The sequence below is a fragment of the Netta rufina genome (assembly GCF_964035555.1).
Source record: "Netta rufina genome assembly, chromosome: 11".
Taxonomy (NCBI): Eukaryota; Metazoa; Chordata; class Aves; order Anseriformes; family Anatidae; genus Netta; species Netta rufina.
This window is the reverse complement of record NC_140134.1, coordinates 15,773,621-15,786,782: the sequence shown is the minus strand read 5'-3', so window position 1 is coordinate 15,786,782 and position 13,162 is coordinate 15,773,621. Positions and strand designations below refer to the sequence as shown.

The 13,162-nt window shown below is 41.0% G+C and overlaps 1 protein-coding gene across 1 annotated transcript in view; it reads left to right on the top strand.

The window, feature by feature from the left end:
* The window catches only part of AKAP13 (A-kinase anchoring protein 13), a gene marked incomplete at its 5' end in the record, with an annotated part of 151,774 nt that overhangs the window by 105,206 nt on the left and 33,406 nt on the right, over positions 1 to 13,162 (top strand). Inside the window, 4 exons of the mRNA XM_084293544.1 lie at positions 3,078 to 3,140; positions 5,521 to 5,704; positions 6,936 to 7,044; positions 11,976 to 12,101. Coding sequence (XP_084149670.1) covers positions 3,078 to 3,140; positions 5,521 to 5,704; positions 6,936 to 7,044; positions 11,976 to 12,101 — 482 coding nt within the window. The remainder of the gene's footprint in view (positions 1 to 3,077; positions 3,141 to 5,520; positions 5,705 to 6,935; positions 7,045 to 11,975; positions 12,102 to 13,162) is intronic.

Sequence of the window (13,162 nt, the reverse complement as noted above, 5' to 3'; positions counted from 1 at the left end):
TCTCAAGCTGTTTTCTCTAGAATGATGTATTAATAACCTGAAGACATCTCAGAACTCATATTTTAAGTCTTTGGCATGAGTAAGATTTGGGCTGTATTAAAATAACTGTTTACCTGGAAGCGTGTGCCTGACTTGTACCTAAAGCACATCCGAGACTTGTGCCAGGGCGTGCAGGAGGGGCACCTGGAGAGGGGATGCACCGAAGCGATCTCAGAGGTACAGAACGCTCTGTACATCTGCAGCTTCTTAACTTAAAAGGCTTTCATTTTGCTCTTTTGCTGTTTTTTAAAACCATCTCCTTAACATACAGAAAGTGTTTTTTTCGTTACTTCCACGCATTTCCTGGTGTGTAGCACGCTTTCAGTTCCTCGCCCATCACGCAGGTCTGTATTTTCACTCACGTAACCTTTCGGCTGTCTCCTAACACAGAAAATAGAACACTGAATTTTTGACTCCAGCAACCCTGCAGACTGGCCATATCTATACGTTTGTAGGTTACCAAAAAAAAGAGAGAAGTTTAACCTCTCCCCTTCCGGGGTTCAACCTCTTCTGGTCTCACCCTAGCCTGCAGCTTCTCCTCCTGCAGCAGGTTAACTGAGGATTTCTCTTCCCTTGAAATGGCTGCGGTTGGTTACCTGAAGTGCGCGTTAGCTGTGTGCGTAAACAACCTACTCTATTTCCACAGATGGAAAAAATGTTTCTAGGGCCTTACCATGCATCAGCATAAATGAAGCCACATGAGCAGGGCTGTACAGTTCAGGAGAGGGCTCTTAAAGGAAAGGCACAAGAAAGAACATGCTTTTTTACTTCTAAGAAGCCACTTTATTTGCATTGCTCTGCTCTGGAGATAGAAGCACAGCGCTCATCTTCTCAGCTCATGCAAATGATCATCTTTTTAGCATTTGGCTGTTAATGCTACCACAGCTCCTACATAGGAGACCTTGAGTCATAATGTCCTGAAACGGTGAACTCGTATGTAAAGTCACGAAAACGTCTCAAAGAGGCAACCTAAAATACCTGGTCAGTTTTGAGAATGTTGTGATATCCCATTCTCTTATTATTTTCTGGCCTCCCAACCATTTTGATATTATCTACCACCAGTTGCAGAGCAGGAGCCTGAAACTAATTCCATCAGTTTGTGCTCTCACACGAGGCTGTTGTACATAACAGCTCTCCCTCCTCCCCATGTCTTTTTCTGTAAAGGGTTTTTGCATGCTATACAGTGATCTTGTTCTTGTTTTTATGGTGTTGCCAACAGATTGTGGGTGGCTCACCAGGAGCATTATAATTCTGGAAGAGGCTGCTTTCCATAGCCCTTGCCAAAAGGCCTTTATCCTTCCCTGAGATCTTCCACCACTTCCTGGCCTCCTTCTGCATGTATGCACAGCTCCTCTCCCTCCTCTCCTCTGCCTCCCTTTCCTGCAGTTTTAGCACTCGGTGTTGTCGCTGTAACGTGTTACAACAGTCAGAAATAGGGCATCTTTTAAAGTGCTCTATCAGGTGTAAATGGTATATAGTTTATTTAATGAGAAGAATTCTCTTTTCTTTGATTCTGAAGTGACCACACAAAAATTGCTGACTTCTGCACACAAGTCAGTGGCAGGAGGCGACAGCTCCAAGGGCCCAGCAGTGTCATGGCCACAAGCAGATGGCTGGGGGGAGCAAGAAAAGAGAGAGCATGGTTGATACCTTCCTTGGGGTATCGTGGTGTAGTTGATCATGAAAAAGTCCTTGACATATTGGCATGTGATGGGAAGGTCTTCACAGAGAATAGTTTAGGTACCGAGCTGAGAGCTACCAGTGGAGAGCACCTGGAGCACCTGGGTGCAAAACCATAGGTACTTCAGAGACATCCTCACCTAATTAACATCCTTAATAAATCAGATAGTAATTATCTGCACTCCAACACTGAATACCAGCCACCAAATCCTTCCTGGATGTTTTCAAGATTGTGCTGTGTGTGGAACCAATCCAAGGACTTGGCAAGTGACAGACGTAGTCAGTGGCTTTAAACCTTCCTTTATGCCATCTGAGGTTTCTGGCGTTCACAAATCCTGGCCCAGGGATGCTTAGACTTGTGCTGCTCATTTTGTAGGCTCCTAGCCTGGAGCAAAGCATGCTCTGGCCTCGTCCTTTCCATGCGTGGATCAGATGCCAGGGGCTGGGAGCAGGACTGGTGCAGCACTGCGTTGGCAGATCTGTGCTGATGCAAAATTTCCTTCTGATGGGTACATTTCCTGGACAGCTTTTCCAGTATTTAGGGGTCTTTTGTATGCCGTAGCTGACAAGAAGATTGATTTCTTTGTGTCTGCAAAACCTGCAATTGACCCATGAGATTGCAGAGAAAAAATAACAAAAGCAGTATTTAAAATGACAACCAAAATATTTGCATTCTGTATTTGCATTGCTTATGTCTTTCCTGATGTAACTTGGGATTCTTTTGGGGTATGGGAGCTGAAAGGTTTTCTAGTCAAAGCACTGCTTGAAGGACCCTGATTTGAATTAATCCCAAGTTAATAGCAAGACAAGCTGTTTTTTTTCTCCCCAGCCTCTTTCGCTGATTTGCTGTGCAGCTTTTCAGAATGTAACTCTCCATCCTTACTTTTCCCAAGTGTAGCCTGAAGTTATTAATTCTTGTATGGAGGGCATTACGTGATTAAATATTTGTAAGGGGTTCTTTTCCTGGTTTTGGAATGAGAGGTACCAGAAAAATACTAATCATGACTAACACAATGGCCGTGTGATTACTTATGCAAAATTGGCTTTGCTGTGTTTCAGCCCTGCGTTCCCCCAAAACATCTCTCCCCACAAGGAGCAGTTTCTCTGGTCCATTGTATACTCACGTGTGGGATGGGTTTGAGGGAAGTACAGGCTGTCCTGCTACCCGTTTGGTGTGTTCTGGCAGCCAGAAATATGTTTATTAGCTACTGCATTATTTCTGAGTTATTTGTGTGTGTGTGTGTGTTTGGTTTTGTTTTAAGATATTGAAGAGTGAGACTCTTTTAACATTCCCCTGTTCCGTAACAATCCAATAATCACCGCCCTTTTCCTTTCTTTGCCTCTTTTGATGTTCCCAGTTTGAGCTGGTGTCCCTCTGGTGTACAGTTCACTGCCATGGTTCCTGACTTTAATTGTAGAAGGTATGGTATAAATAAATGTGCAGCAGCAGCAACGGAGCACCGCAAAAACTGTGTTGTCAGCTTTTCATGCAAAATCTTTTCCTCTGCTGTTCTGGCTAAAGTGTGCACGTGTCTGTTTGCTTCATCTGCTATTTCGGCAATTAGTCATGGTAATGGGTCTTCTAAACTGGGATGCAGGTGAAGGTGGTGGCTGCTTTTCGTTGGCTTTGAGTGTTCAGGAAGCCACGCTGTTGGTTTGAGCTGCTCTGCTCCGTGGTGATTTTAAGATGCGTTTTTGTGCAGCAGTGATTGTAACAGTAATCGTGACAGCCAAAAAATCAAAATGAGAGTTACTGTGATTCAGCGCCGCTTTGTTCTGGGCAGATCTTGTAAAGGATTTAAGTTCATACAGACTTGCTCTTTGCAAATCGAAAGCTCCAGTTTCTTCTTCAAAGAGGCTGGTCATGTAAAATGTTAAAAAAAACAATCCGATAACCACAGATGAAAATTTCCAAGGCACTCAATGTTTGCTCCTTCTGTAGAAAGTCCCAAAGTTGAGATTAATGCTTCCAGGTCAGATCTTCACCTGATTCTGTGATTTAATGCAATTGGAAGCCAGTCTCCCGGAGTTCATAGCTTCTGTTTTCCCCTGGCAGCTCTTGCTGGTAGTGGGTAAAGCTCTTAAAACTCTTTCTGAAGACTAGACAATGAGAAAGAAGTTAATCTGTCCTTCAAGTTATGGAATTAATTCCACTTGGGCTACCTACCCTGACTAACAATTACAGGCTAATATCACCAACTCCTCGCTGCCTTATCACGTAGCTAATCACCTTGCAGTGTTGAGCTGACTTGTGTCACAACCAACTGCATTTTTTTCTGTACTATATGATGTCATTGTTACTTTGGGGTAGAAGAACAAATGTTCCTGCACCCTAAATAACTGGTATCAATAGGGCTGATTTCTCTTTGCAGGTATCTTAGAACAAGCCTTATAATGCCTGTTATCGATACACAAAAATCAAAATCTTCCTAAAGCAGATTAAATTGTAAATGCCTTGACCAGTCTCCTTCTTGTTAATCAGCATGAAACAAATCTCAGGAAAAATCACTAAATCTTCTTTCTCAAGGTTTATTGCAAATTTTGCTTCTAAGTTGCCTATTTATCAATATGCTTCAAAATGGACTCAGAACATCAATCACTACTGTGCAAGTCTACCTGAATTTAAAGCTCCTCTGGTTGTTTAAATAATCTGTACAGCCTGCAGTGTGTTTTCCCCTTCATATGTTCGTGTTAGCTTGCTGGCCACTTTGATGTCAATATTAGCCTCAAGCCAGGGTATATATTCAGGGTATTCCTGGCTTCAGACTAACAGCACTTTGTGAACATAAGGTCAAACATCAGCTGTAGAGGTGTCCAGGGAGGTGAATCCATAAAGTGTGCACATTAACCCCAAACAGGAATGGCAGTGGGGTTATGGATCTTGGCAGGAGGAGCATGAGGGTCAGAAGCAGAATATGAGGGTTAAGAGAGATCAGACGGAGACAGTCATGTTTATAAAAGGAGTTCTTTGGTGTAGGTGAAGAGAGGGTGTATTAACTTTATTTTCTGTAGATGTCACTTATCTATGAGCAGCTTCTGTCTCTGCAGAGGTTGTCCAAACCTTTTATAACTCCCATGTTCTGCAATCAAAAGTTTGATATTTTGATTGTCACTGAGTGATTATGTCTGGCTCCATTGGACAGACCTAGCTTCATCATCAAATGATAAAATAACATTGATTGGCTCGTGGAGACAACATTTATTGAATTTTAAAAAGAGAGAGAGAGGCAGAGGAAGAAAATAAGAAGGGAGAAAAGAAACCAGCTTTGGCAGAAAGACATTATTGGCGCCAAAGCTTTGTGCAGTGACAAGTGCTAACTAGATTCAGATGATATGTCTGCAAACATGAACATTGCGTGCAGCCCAGTGCTGATTTTGTGGCTGCTGCGAGGGGCGGTGGACCAACGCAGGCACTGTTGTGCTATGCAAGGTAGTTTAGTTTGGGTGGCTTTATTCCAAGGGGGAACCTGATACAAAGACGGCAAATAGAATATGTAGAAATACCAAAATTTGTGGAAGCAGTGTTTCTATTCCGCTGTGCACCACTCAAGAAGAAAAAAGAAAAAGCACTGGGCAAGTCCATTGACCCAGGAGTTGAAGGGTTCTCAAGCAACTGCTGTGTCTCATTAGAAGCACAAGATGCTTCTGAATACAACATAAATATAAATCCCTCCCCTGCTATCTGCACTCAGTCATTAAGAAGTAACATGCTGAGGAATAGCATCAGTGTTTCCATGCACACTTCAGCTAGTGACTGCGTTCTGAGTTTGTCAGGATCTAACCTGCATGGTTTCTCTTCAGTTACAGCCTAGAAGGTCTTGCTGGAGATGCTGGTGAAAGCAAGAAGCCCTCTGCAAACTTGGAGGCAGCTTCTCTGAGCTCCAAAGACCTCAGACGGAGTCCACTTGCCAGCAACCAGTGTGGGTCCCTGGTCTTGCTCACCGAAGAACTTGAGCAAGGGGAAATCGGAGACTATGATCGCCAGGTAAAGCTGTCCAACTACTATTAGATTGCTAGGAAATTCTACATCACACTTTTAAAAGTCATTTTTCAAAGTGACAGCGAAGGCTTTCACCCTGTATGTGTAATATTATTCAAGTTTTCATTCTTAACACAGAGGCATTTTCACTTTGTTCAAATTTTCTACTTGATTATTTGGGGCAGCGTGGTTGATGGGAGAACTCTTAGAGTGGAGAACAAGAATCTTGCTGGTTTTCTTCCACTGATTGTATGTATAATCATGGGAAAGTTAGTAACTTTTTAGCATAGATACAGTGATATTTTCAATAGCAGGTGTTGTAAGAGTTCAGCACTTAATGCTTATGTAGTCTTTTGTTGTTCTGAAATGCAAGTACCAAGTAGTAATTTATCTGTCAAAGTTTTAAGGTTTATTTTCCTATTTTAAGAGGAAAATGAAGTTGTTTTTTCTTTCATAGACATTACTAGAATGAAAAGGCATATTATTATAAGCAACAGTTAAGCAAAATGTTAATTGCACATGAAGCAAATTTAGTGTGATCTCTGGAGCAGAGGTCTGTGATAGGTATTAAGGACAGATGGGTCAAAGATGTTATGAGTGTCTCTGTTTATTTTTTTAAAAGAAGCAATTATGGTCTTAAATACTTTAAATACCCTGGATTTCTGAGCCTGATGCTTCAGCTGTAGGGCTTCCTGGGTGCCTGCCAGAATCATTAGCCTGCCAGCCTGTTTACCTCGTAGAGTCACTGCAGTGAGTGACACATCAAGGCAGTAAATGGGTCTTACAAGATCTGACCAGTGACAGCTGGTATGTCAAGGCTCTTATGTCTTCTCTTGCATGGAGGAATGGCATTTTTGGGGAGCACAGTTAAAAATTAGATTTTTTACCATGTTGCTCCACTGAGGAGCTGGAATCACAGTGGTAATTTCCGTGGCCATCAGACAGTTAACAACATCCACTTTATAATATCTTGCAAGACAAGCAAGAAGCCAGTGTCTCTGTTCCAAATGTAGTTGCCTTCCACTGAAAAGACAAAACAAAATGTTGCATTTCACTTCTGTGATGCTGCTTGCATTTTTTGTTTCCTTGCATTTTTCACCTATTGCCTTATACTGGGATCATTTAAATATTCACTGTTCAAAAGTGTGAATTTTTGTAAACAGGAATTGTTCTGCAGTTGGGATGCTGATGCTGTGCTTGACATATTTGCCCAATGTTCTTATTTTCTGTTCTGCAGATGCATCCAACCTCACAGCCACAAGGATTTAATTTCTGTACTTCATCTGTTTCATCACCACTGACCAAATCTGTGTCTCTAATGTCAATTAGTAAACCAGCGCTGGACAGTGAGTAACACAGTTTTCCCTTATGCTTATCAATTCTGTCATGTGCAATATCTACCTACCTTCCCAAGGCAGAATTTACTAGTACTTGCTCTTTCTCACCTTTATTATGTGAAATACATGTTTTCACTGCAGCATGGAATTGTGGGTGGAAGACCAGAACTTGTTCAGCTTAGTTCCATATTTTTTTATTCACAATATATCCCTGATGTTTCTAATTCCGTTGGCTTTGTTTCTTAGTTAGACTACTGGTGTGAAAAGTACGATTGACTGAGTTTATTGTTAAAACAAAAAGAGTATGTTTGAATTTTGCACCCTTTCAGAATTTCTTCCTTTGATGTTGAGGTAAATTCCATTTGAGATCTTCTATTCCTACTTCAGGATTCGTTTTAAAGTAGATACAGGCCTTGGTCTCCTTGGGGGAGTTTGTTGCTGTTTCTTTTATTTGAGATAAATTTTTTGGGGCAGATGGGTGTAATTTACTGAATCTCATTCCTGAAGAAAATAGCAAAAGTTGATTAGGGGAAATTTTTCAAATTAGTTTAGCCTAATTGAAGCAATAAAAAACACTTAATTTTGCAACTTCATTGAGTTGATTCTTTCAGCTGAAAAAAGTCATTCAAAAGCTGCAGCTGGGTGTGCTTAGGAAGGGCCATGTTACACATGCTTTCATTTTATTAATTGCCAGCCAGAAAATATTGACTTTTTAGATCAGATCTTGTCAGTCAGTGATGATTCCAGAGCTTTTCCTCTTTACTGATGTGCTTCTTTCTTTGAGTTATGAGATACAAGTCTTTTTGCTGTTGCATCCGATTAGGAGCACAGGGCAGCAGCCTGGTTGAGGGCTCGCCGGTTCCAGTAGGTATGATTAGCACAACCTTGCTTCCTCCACAAAACCAAACCACCACCTTCTTTTTGTGGTTAGTTAGCCAAGCACCTCTCCGTTAAGTCAGCAGATGGCTTTACGTGGTGGTTGGATGCCCTCAGTTTAGTCACTGAGATGCATCCTGGTGCTGTGCTGCTGACATTAGTGACAAGCTGTTAACTTGAGTGGAGAAATCAGGTGCAAACAGAGTGGAGTGGAGGAACTGCAGGTTCTGCAAAGCTGAACGAGGAAAGGTGCTGCAAGGAAAGGCATTTTGTTCATTTGGGAGGCTTGCTGAAAGAAGCTCACAGAGATTGTGTTTCGTAGGAGACGTTTCTAAATTCTTTGCCATCGTTCTTCGATGATTAATAAGCATGTGCTCTGACGGATGTGGCCTCAGCAACAGTAACCAAAACACTGGCAGATCTGTCCCATGAAAAGACCGGCCCCTGCTCCATACCGTGGCACGCCCTCTTTCCTCCTGGTGTTGAAGGCCTTCATTATTTATTATTTTTTTTAAGCAACCAATTTCTTGGCATTGCATCCAGTTGCTAACCAAACACTGTAAATAACTCGGCTAACTCCCAGAAAACACGCGCCCTGGGGGCTGAGAGCACCCAGTGGGCTGATGCTTTTCTCCCTCTTGCTTGAGAGTTTCCTTCAGGCTCTCCAGGGAAGCTATGACAGTGGAGGTTTCACAGAATGGTTGAGGTTGGAAGGGACCTCTGGAGGTCATCTGGTCCAGACTCCTTGCTCAAGCAAGGCCATCTAGAGAAGATCACCCACAAAGCAAGTCCAGGGGTTGCTCGGGCGCATATCCAGAAAATGTGCCTGCACCATTTCCAGGATTTGGGCCACTGTCTTGGAATATGACAAATTACCAGCTTGCCACTCTTTTCTGGCAAGATGACTCACATTAAAAACATCATCAAAGCCTGAGCTGGTGGTAGACAAGTTAGATTATCCCATCCACAAGGACTGTGGAAGAAATAGCAGGGTTAGTCTTCTGCTTTGAGGTCTTCTGCTGTGAGTTTTGGGTGCTGGAGCTAAAAATGACTAATGCTTCTGTGTGTGTTACTGTTTCAGTAGTTAGTTTGCAACACCTCAGAAGGGCCTCATTTTTATAGGAAGATGGTTTCTAAAAATTGCTGCATTTTGAGGTAGTTGAAGTGAGCATCCAAAAGGATTACTCACCTTGAAAATTTAGGTTACAGAGTCTCTTCCCAACTCTGACGCTTTACTAAATTTGGAATTTTTTTGGTAAATCATTCCTCTTTAGTCACTTTGAAAGAGGAACAGGGTTTCTGGATTGAGTTGTGATCATGAATGCACGCGAAGCAGCTTGGTACCTTATACAAGAAGGTCTGGGAGTCTCAATTCTCCTGTATCACCTACCTTTAACATTCATTTTATTGCAGCAGAACACTTCAGAGCTGTGCAAGAAATCCTTGATTTCATGGAGATATATTCTAGGAAAACTAAATTATTATTCTAGGAAAACTAAATTATCAATGTTTCTACATTTCACTTACATAAATTTATGGGAGGTAATTAAAAAAAAAAAAATCCCTAACCCCTTTAAATATGTCTGGATGAGAAGAAAGCAACGTGTTTTGCACAAAAGCTTTGAAAATTAAATCCAGTCGAGTAAACATATGGAGTGCTTTCTGTTATTGTTCCCATATATTGCTCTAAGTATTGAGGCAGAAGCAGTTTCCAAGACTGAGTTTCTAACCCACACTCCCATCTGATGTCTCAAATGTTCCAGGAGTTGCTGTGGCCATTCACTACTGTTAATTCTTTAGCATTTTATAGAGGGAGGTCACGAGCTGTTGGCTGGAGCGCTCGGAAGACTGCTTTCAGCTTTGGAATAGCAAATTTCCAGTGTGGAGCATTGTTATAAAGCCAGGAACTGCTATAAATAAAACCACTGAAATGGAAGTTGAATTGAGCTGTGCTGGAGGAGGTTGTTCTATTTACAGTAAAGTATTATTGTTCATCTTGACTTTTAGTCTAAATAGACAGTAGACTACAGAAGAAAGAAAGCAGTGTTGCCTAGTCATGTTCTTCAGATGTTGGACACCAGAAGATGTACTTTGAAAAGCAGTCTAAACAAAATAAATGCATGAAGTCTTTCCAATTAAGAGTTCTTCACTCTAAATGCCTTTCACTAGGTCCAAATCTAGGGTCGCTCTGCTTAACAAAAAAAGAAGTATGTACATGAATTGAAAAACTGTGCACATACTTTTACCTAAACTTACTAGGTGATTGGCATTTATGACTGATGGCTGAAAGAAATTTTCAGAGGAATGAGCTTTGTGTTGGTTGCATTGCATGAAGATTCTTCAGATAATATTTTTATATTTTGATTTCAGTTTTGGAGTACGATATCAGCAATTCAGAAACTTCTTACTGTTTTATTGTTTAAAATTCATTTTCTTTTATTATACAAAAATATCTTATTGTCTGAAAGGATATGTGTTTGTTCAAAGGGAGTAATATTTGCTACTTCTTTCCTTTGGAAGTCTTAAACTGATAAAATCTTTAACTTCTTCTACCTGTTGTGCAAGCAAATTAGTTTATTCATTACATGGAATGGCTTGAAAACGCCTGAATGTATGCAGTAAAGGTATTTGATGTAGGTGCTTAATGAAGATGCGTACTGCCCGTAGATCAGACCTGTCCAGGGGCAGAGTTTCCCCAGCCCTGTCCCAGTCATCTTTCCCAAGGACACCCCAGCCCTTCCCCTTCGTAGTGACTCACCTGCATGACCAGAAAGCAGGTGTCCCCAGAGCACTGGGGTGATGGGTATCCAGCAGCCTGATGTTTGTCAGATCACAGCACAGAAGTTTCCACCTGGGGTTGCATGATGAGGAGGTTTGGGAAGTCCAGTTCTTGGATATCTCCAAGAACTCCATGAGAGGTGTTAAGCAATAACAAATTGCTTAAAAATTTGGGGACTAGTTAGGTCCTACATCTCATTTCAGAGAAACCTGTACTTGTAAAGAATTTTTGCAAGGATGCTGCTATGTGAGCACTGCTCTTAAAATAAATTACTTTTAAACAGGAATTGCAGTAAAACTGTTTTTTAATTTGCAATTTTTTTCAGATGAGGCCATAAACAAATAGCAGGAATTCTTGGAAAAGTGTGTAGCAATGGTAGATAACTATAACTTCAGAAATTGACATGAGTAGAAGGCAGAGCAATAAGATTTAAAAAAATAATAAAAATTGAACTTATTTCTATTATCCTCCCGATAATGGGAGTTTTGATGTCACAGCCTGATTGCAAAATTTGGCACTGTACTTGGTAGACTGCTAGGCAAGGCCTGGACAGGATGCAGAGGGGCTTTTCTCATGTTTAGGCAATTTCTTTAAAACAAGGACTGTGAGTTTAAGTAGAAGGCAGTAGAAAAGATGGTGGTTTTTGTTTGTTTGTTTTTTGTTTTAAGTTGGGGAAGAAAAGAAAGGAAATTTTGGTCTCTTAATTTTAAAGCCGAAAGTTTTGAAGGACACATTACCAAAATGTTGTGTCTTTATTTAAGAGGTAGAAGCAGCAAGAACTTCTACAGGTGGATTAAGTCAATATTTCATATAAAGTATCCTTGCTATATGCAGCAGCTTTGGTGTGTCATTTAACTGCAAAAAGCACCATTAAATAAATGTCTTGAGTTGTTTTAGTTTGATTCCCTGGCAGTTATTGCAGTGAGGCAGATGCCCTTTGTCCAGAGATCCACTAAGTTACTGCTACTTTGTTTGGGAAAATTACTGTTCTCATGTAAATCTTCGTTATAAGTTCCTATGAAAATATACCAGCAAAATGTAATGAAAACATTTAGTTATGCATGCAATAAGACCTGCATCCTCTGAGGCCTGCATCCTCCAAACCTGCATCCTCTGGAATTTGCACATTCTTAATTCTTTGTTTCTTGTGCCTTTTCTGAAGCCAGATGCTTTGCAGACATTTCCTTTGCTTTGGTTCTAGTTTGCTTTGGCTGCTTCCTCTCCTTTTTGTTATTAAATACATTTTCAAGCATGCTCTAATGTCTGCTGTTAACCCACTTCTCAGCCCAGGGCCGGACTCGACCATCGAGACGGATCTCCTTCTCCTTCAGCATCTCTCCACTCATTCCTAAGTCTAAAACTCTCTTTTCTATTGGCTCTTCTTCCAGTGATGAGGAGGAGGAGTTGGATAGTAAGTAATCATTTTCTGTGCATTGCAGCCATTATGGGTGGAAACAAAGGGAAATCTGTTTTTCTGCTTCAAACCTTGAACTTTCACCTTGCAAACACCAGTCTAACCTCTCCATTGCATGATGTCTAACAGCAGTATCTTAGTCCTGTAACTGAATGCTAACTAATGGCAGAATAAAAGGATTATAATCCAAAGAGTCTTGTACGTCAGCGCTGTCAAATCTCATCTGGTTAGTTTTGGGTCTGTATCCATTTGGCAAATGTTACTGTCTGCCACTCTGATTGGCAATATTGTCATAACCTTTGTATAAAAATTAAAGTATTTGTCTTAAGATCATTTCAATGCATTGAATTAGCAGGAGGGATAGATCTCTGCCCTCTGTATGTGAGAGTGAGAATGTTGCTTGGTGGGAGTAGGAAAGGAAGATAGAAAATCTGCTAGTAAATTCTGAAAATCTTAGCTACAACTTCACAGTTTCCCTGCTGAGCAAAAAACAGACATTGCAGCCAAACACCGTAAATTATCAAGGTGTTCATATTTAGGTCCTGATGTTGAAATTGGAATAATTTTGTCAGGAAATAGGCAAGTGCTATATGGTAGCTTTTCTTCCTGCTGTAAACTCCCCTGTTAAAAAGAAACCCCAGTAAGGCAGAACCTTGAATTTGAATTAATCATTTACCCTCCTCCTTTTTTTTTCTTTTTCTTTTTCTTTCTTTCTCTTTTTTTTTTTTTTTTGTAAGTAGGCATATCAGAAATACTGAAGGTGCTTCCTCTTTCTTAAAAGTGTTTTATTGGACTGCTGAAATAAACTGGAAGATAACTCTCTGCCTGTAGAGATCATTCAGAACAGCCTCGTTAGTTGATTCAAATACCCCATTTGCAAGGAAACCAGCCCCAATCCCTCGTACCCATACTGGGATGGGGGAAATTCCTTTCCCGTGCAACAGATTTTGGTAACTTCCTGAACTGCAAAATCTCACACCACCAAATACCTGTTGGAGGTAGCTAAATTCTCCTCCTTTCCACTCCCAGCCTTCACTGTGGGTTTGTCCCTTGCTACA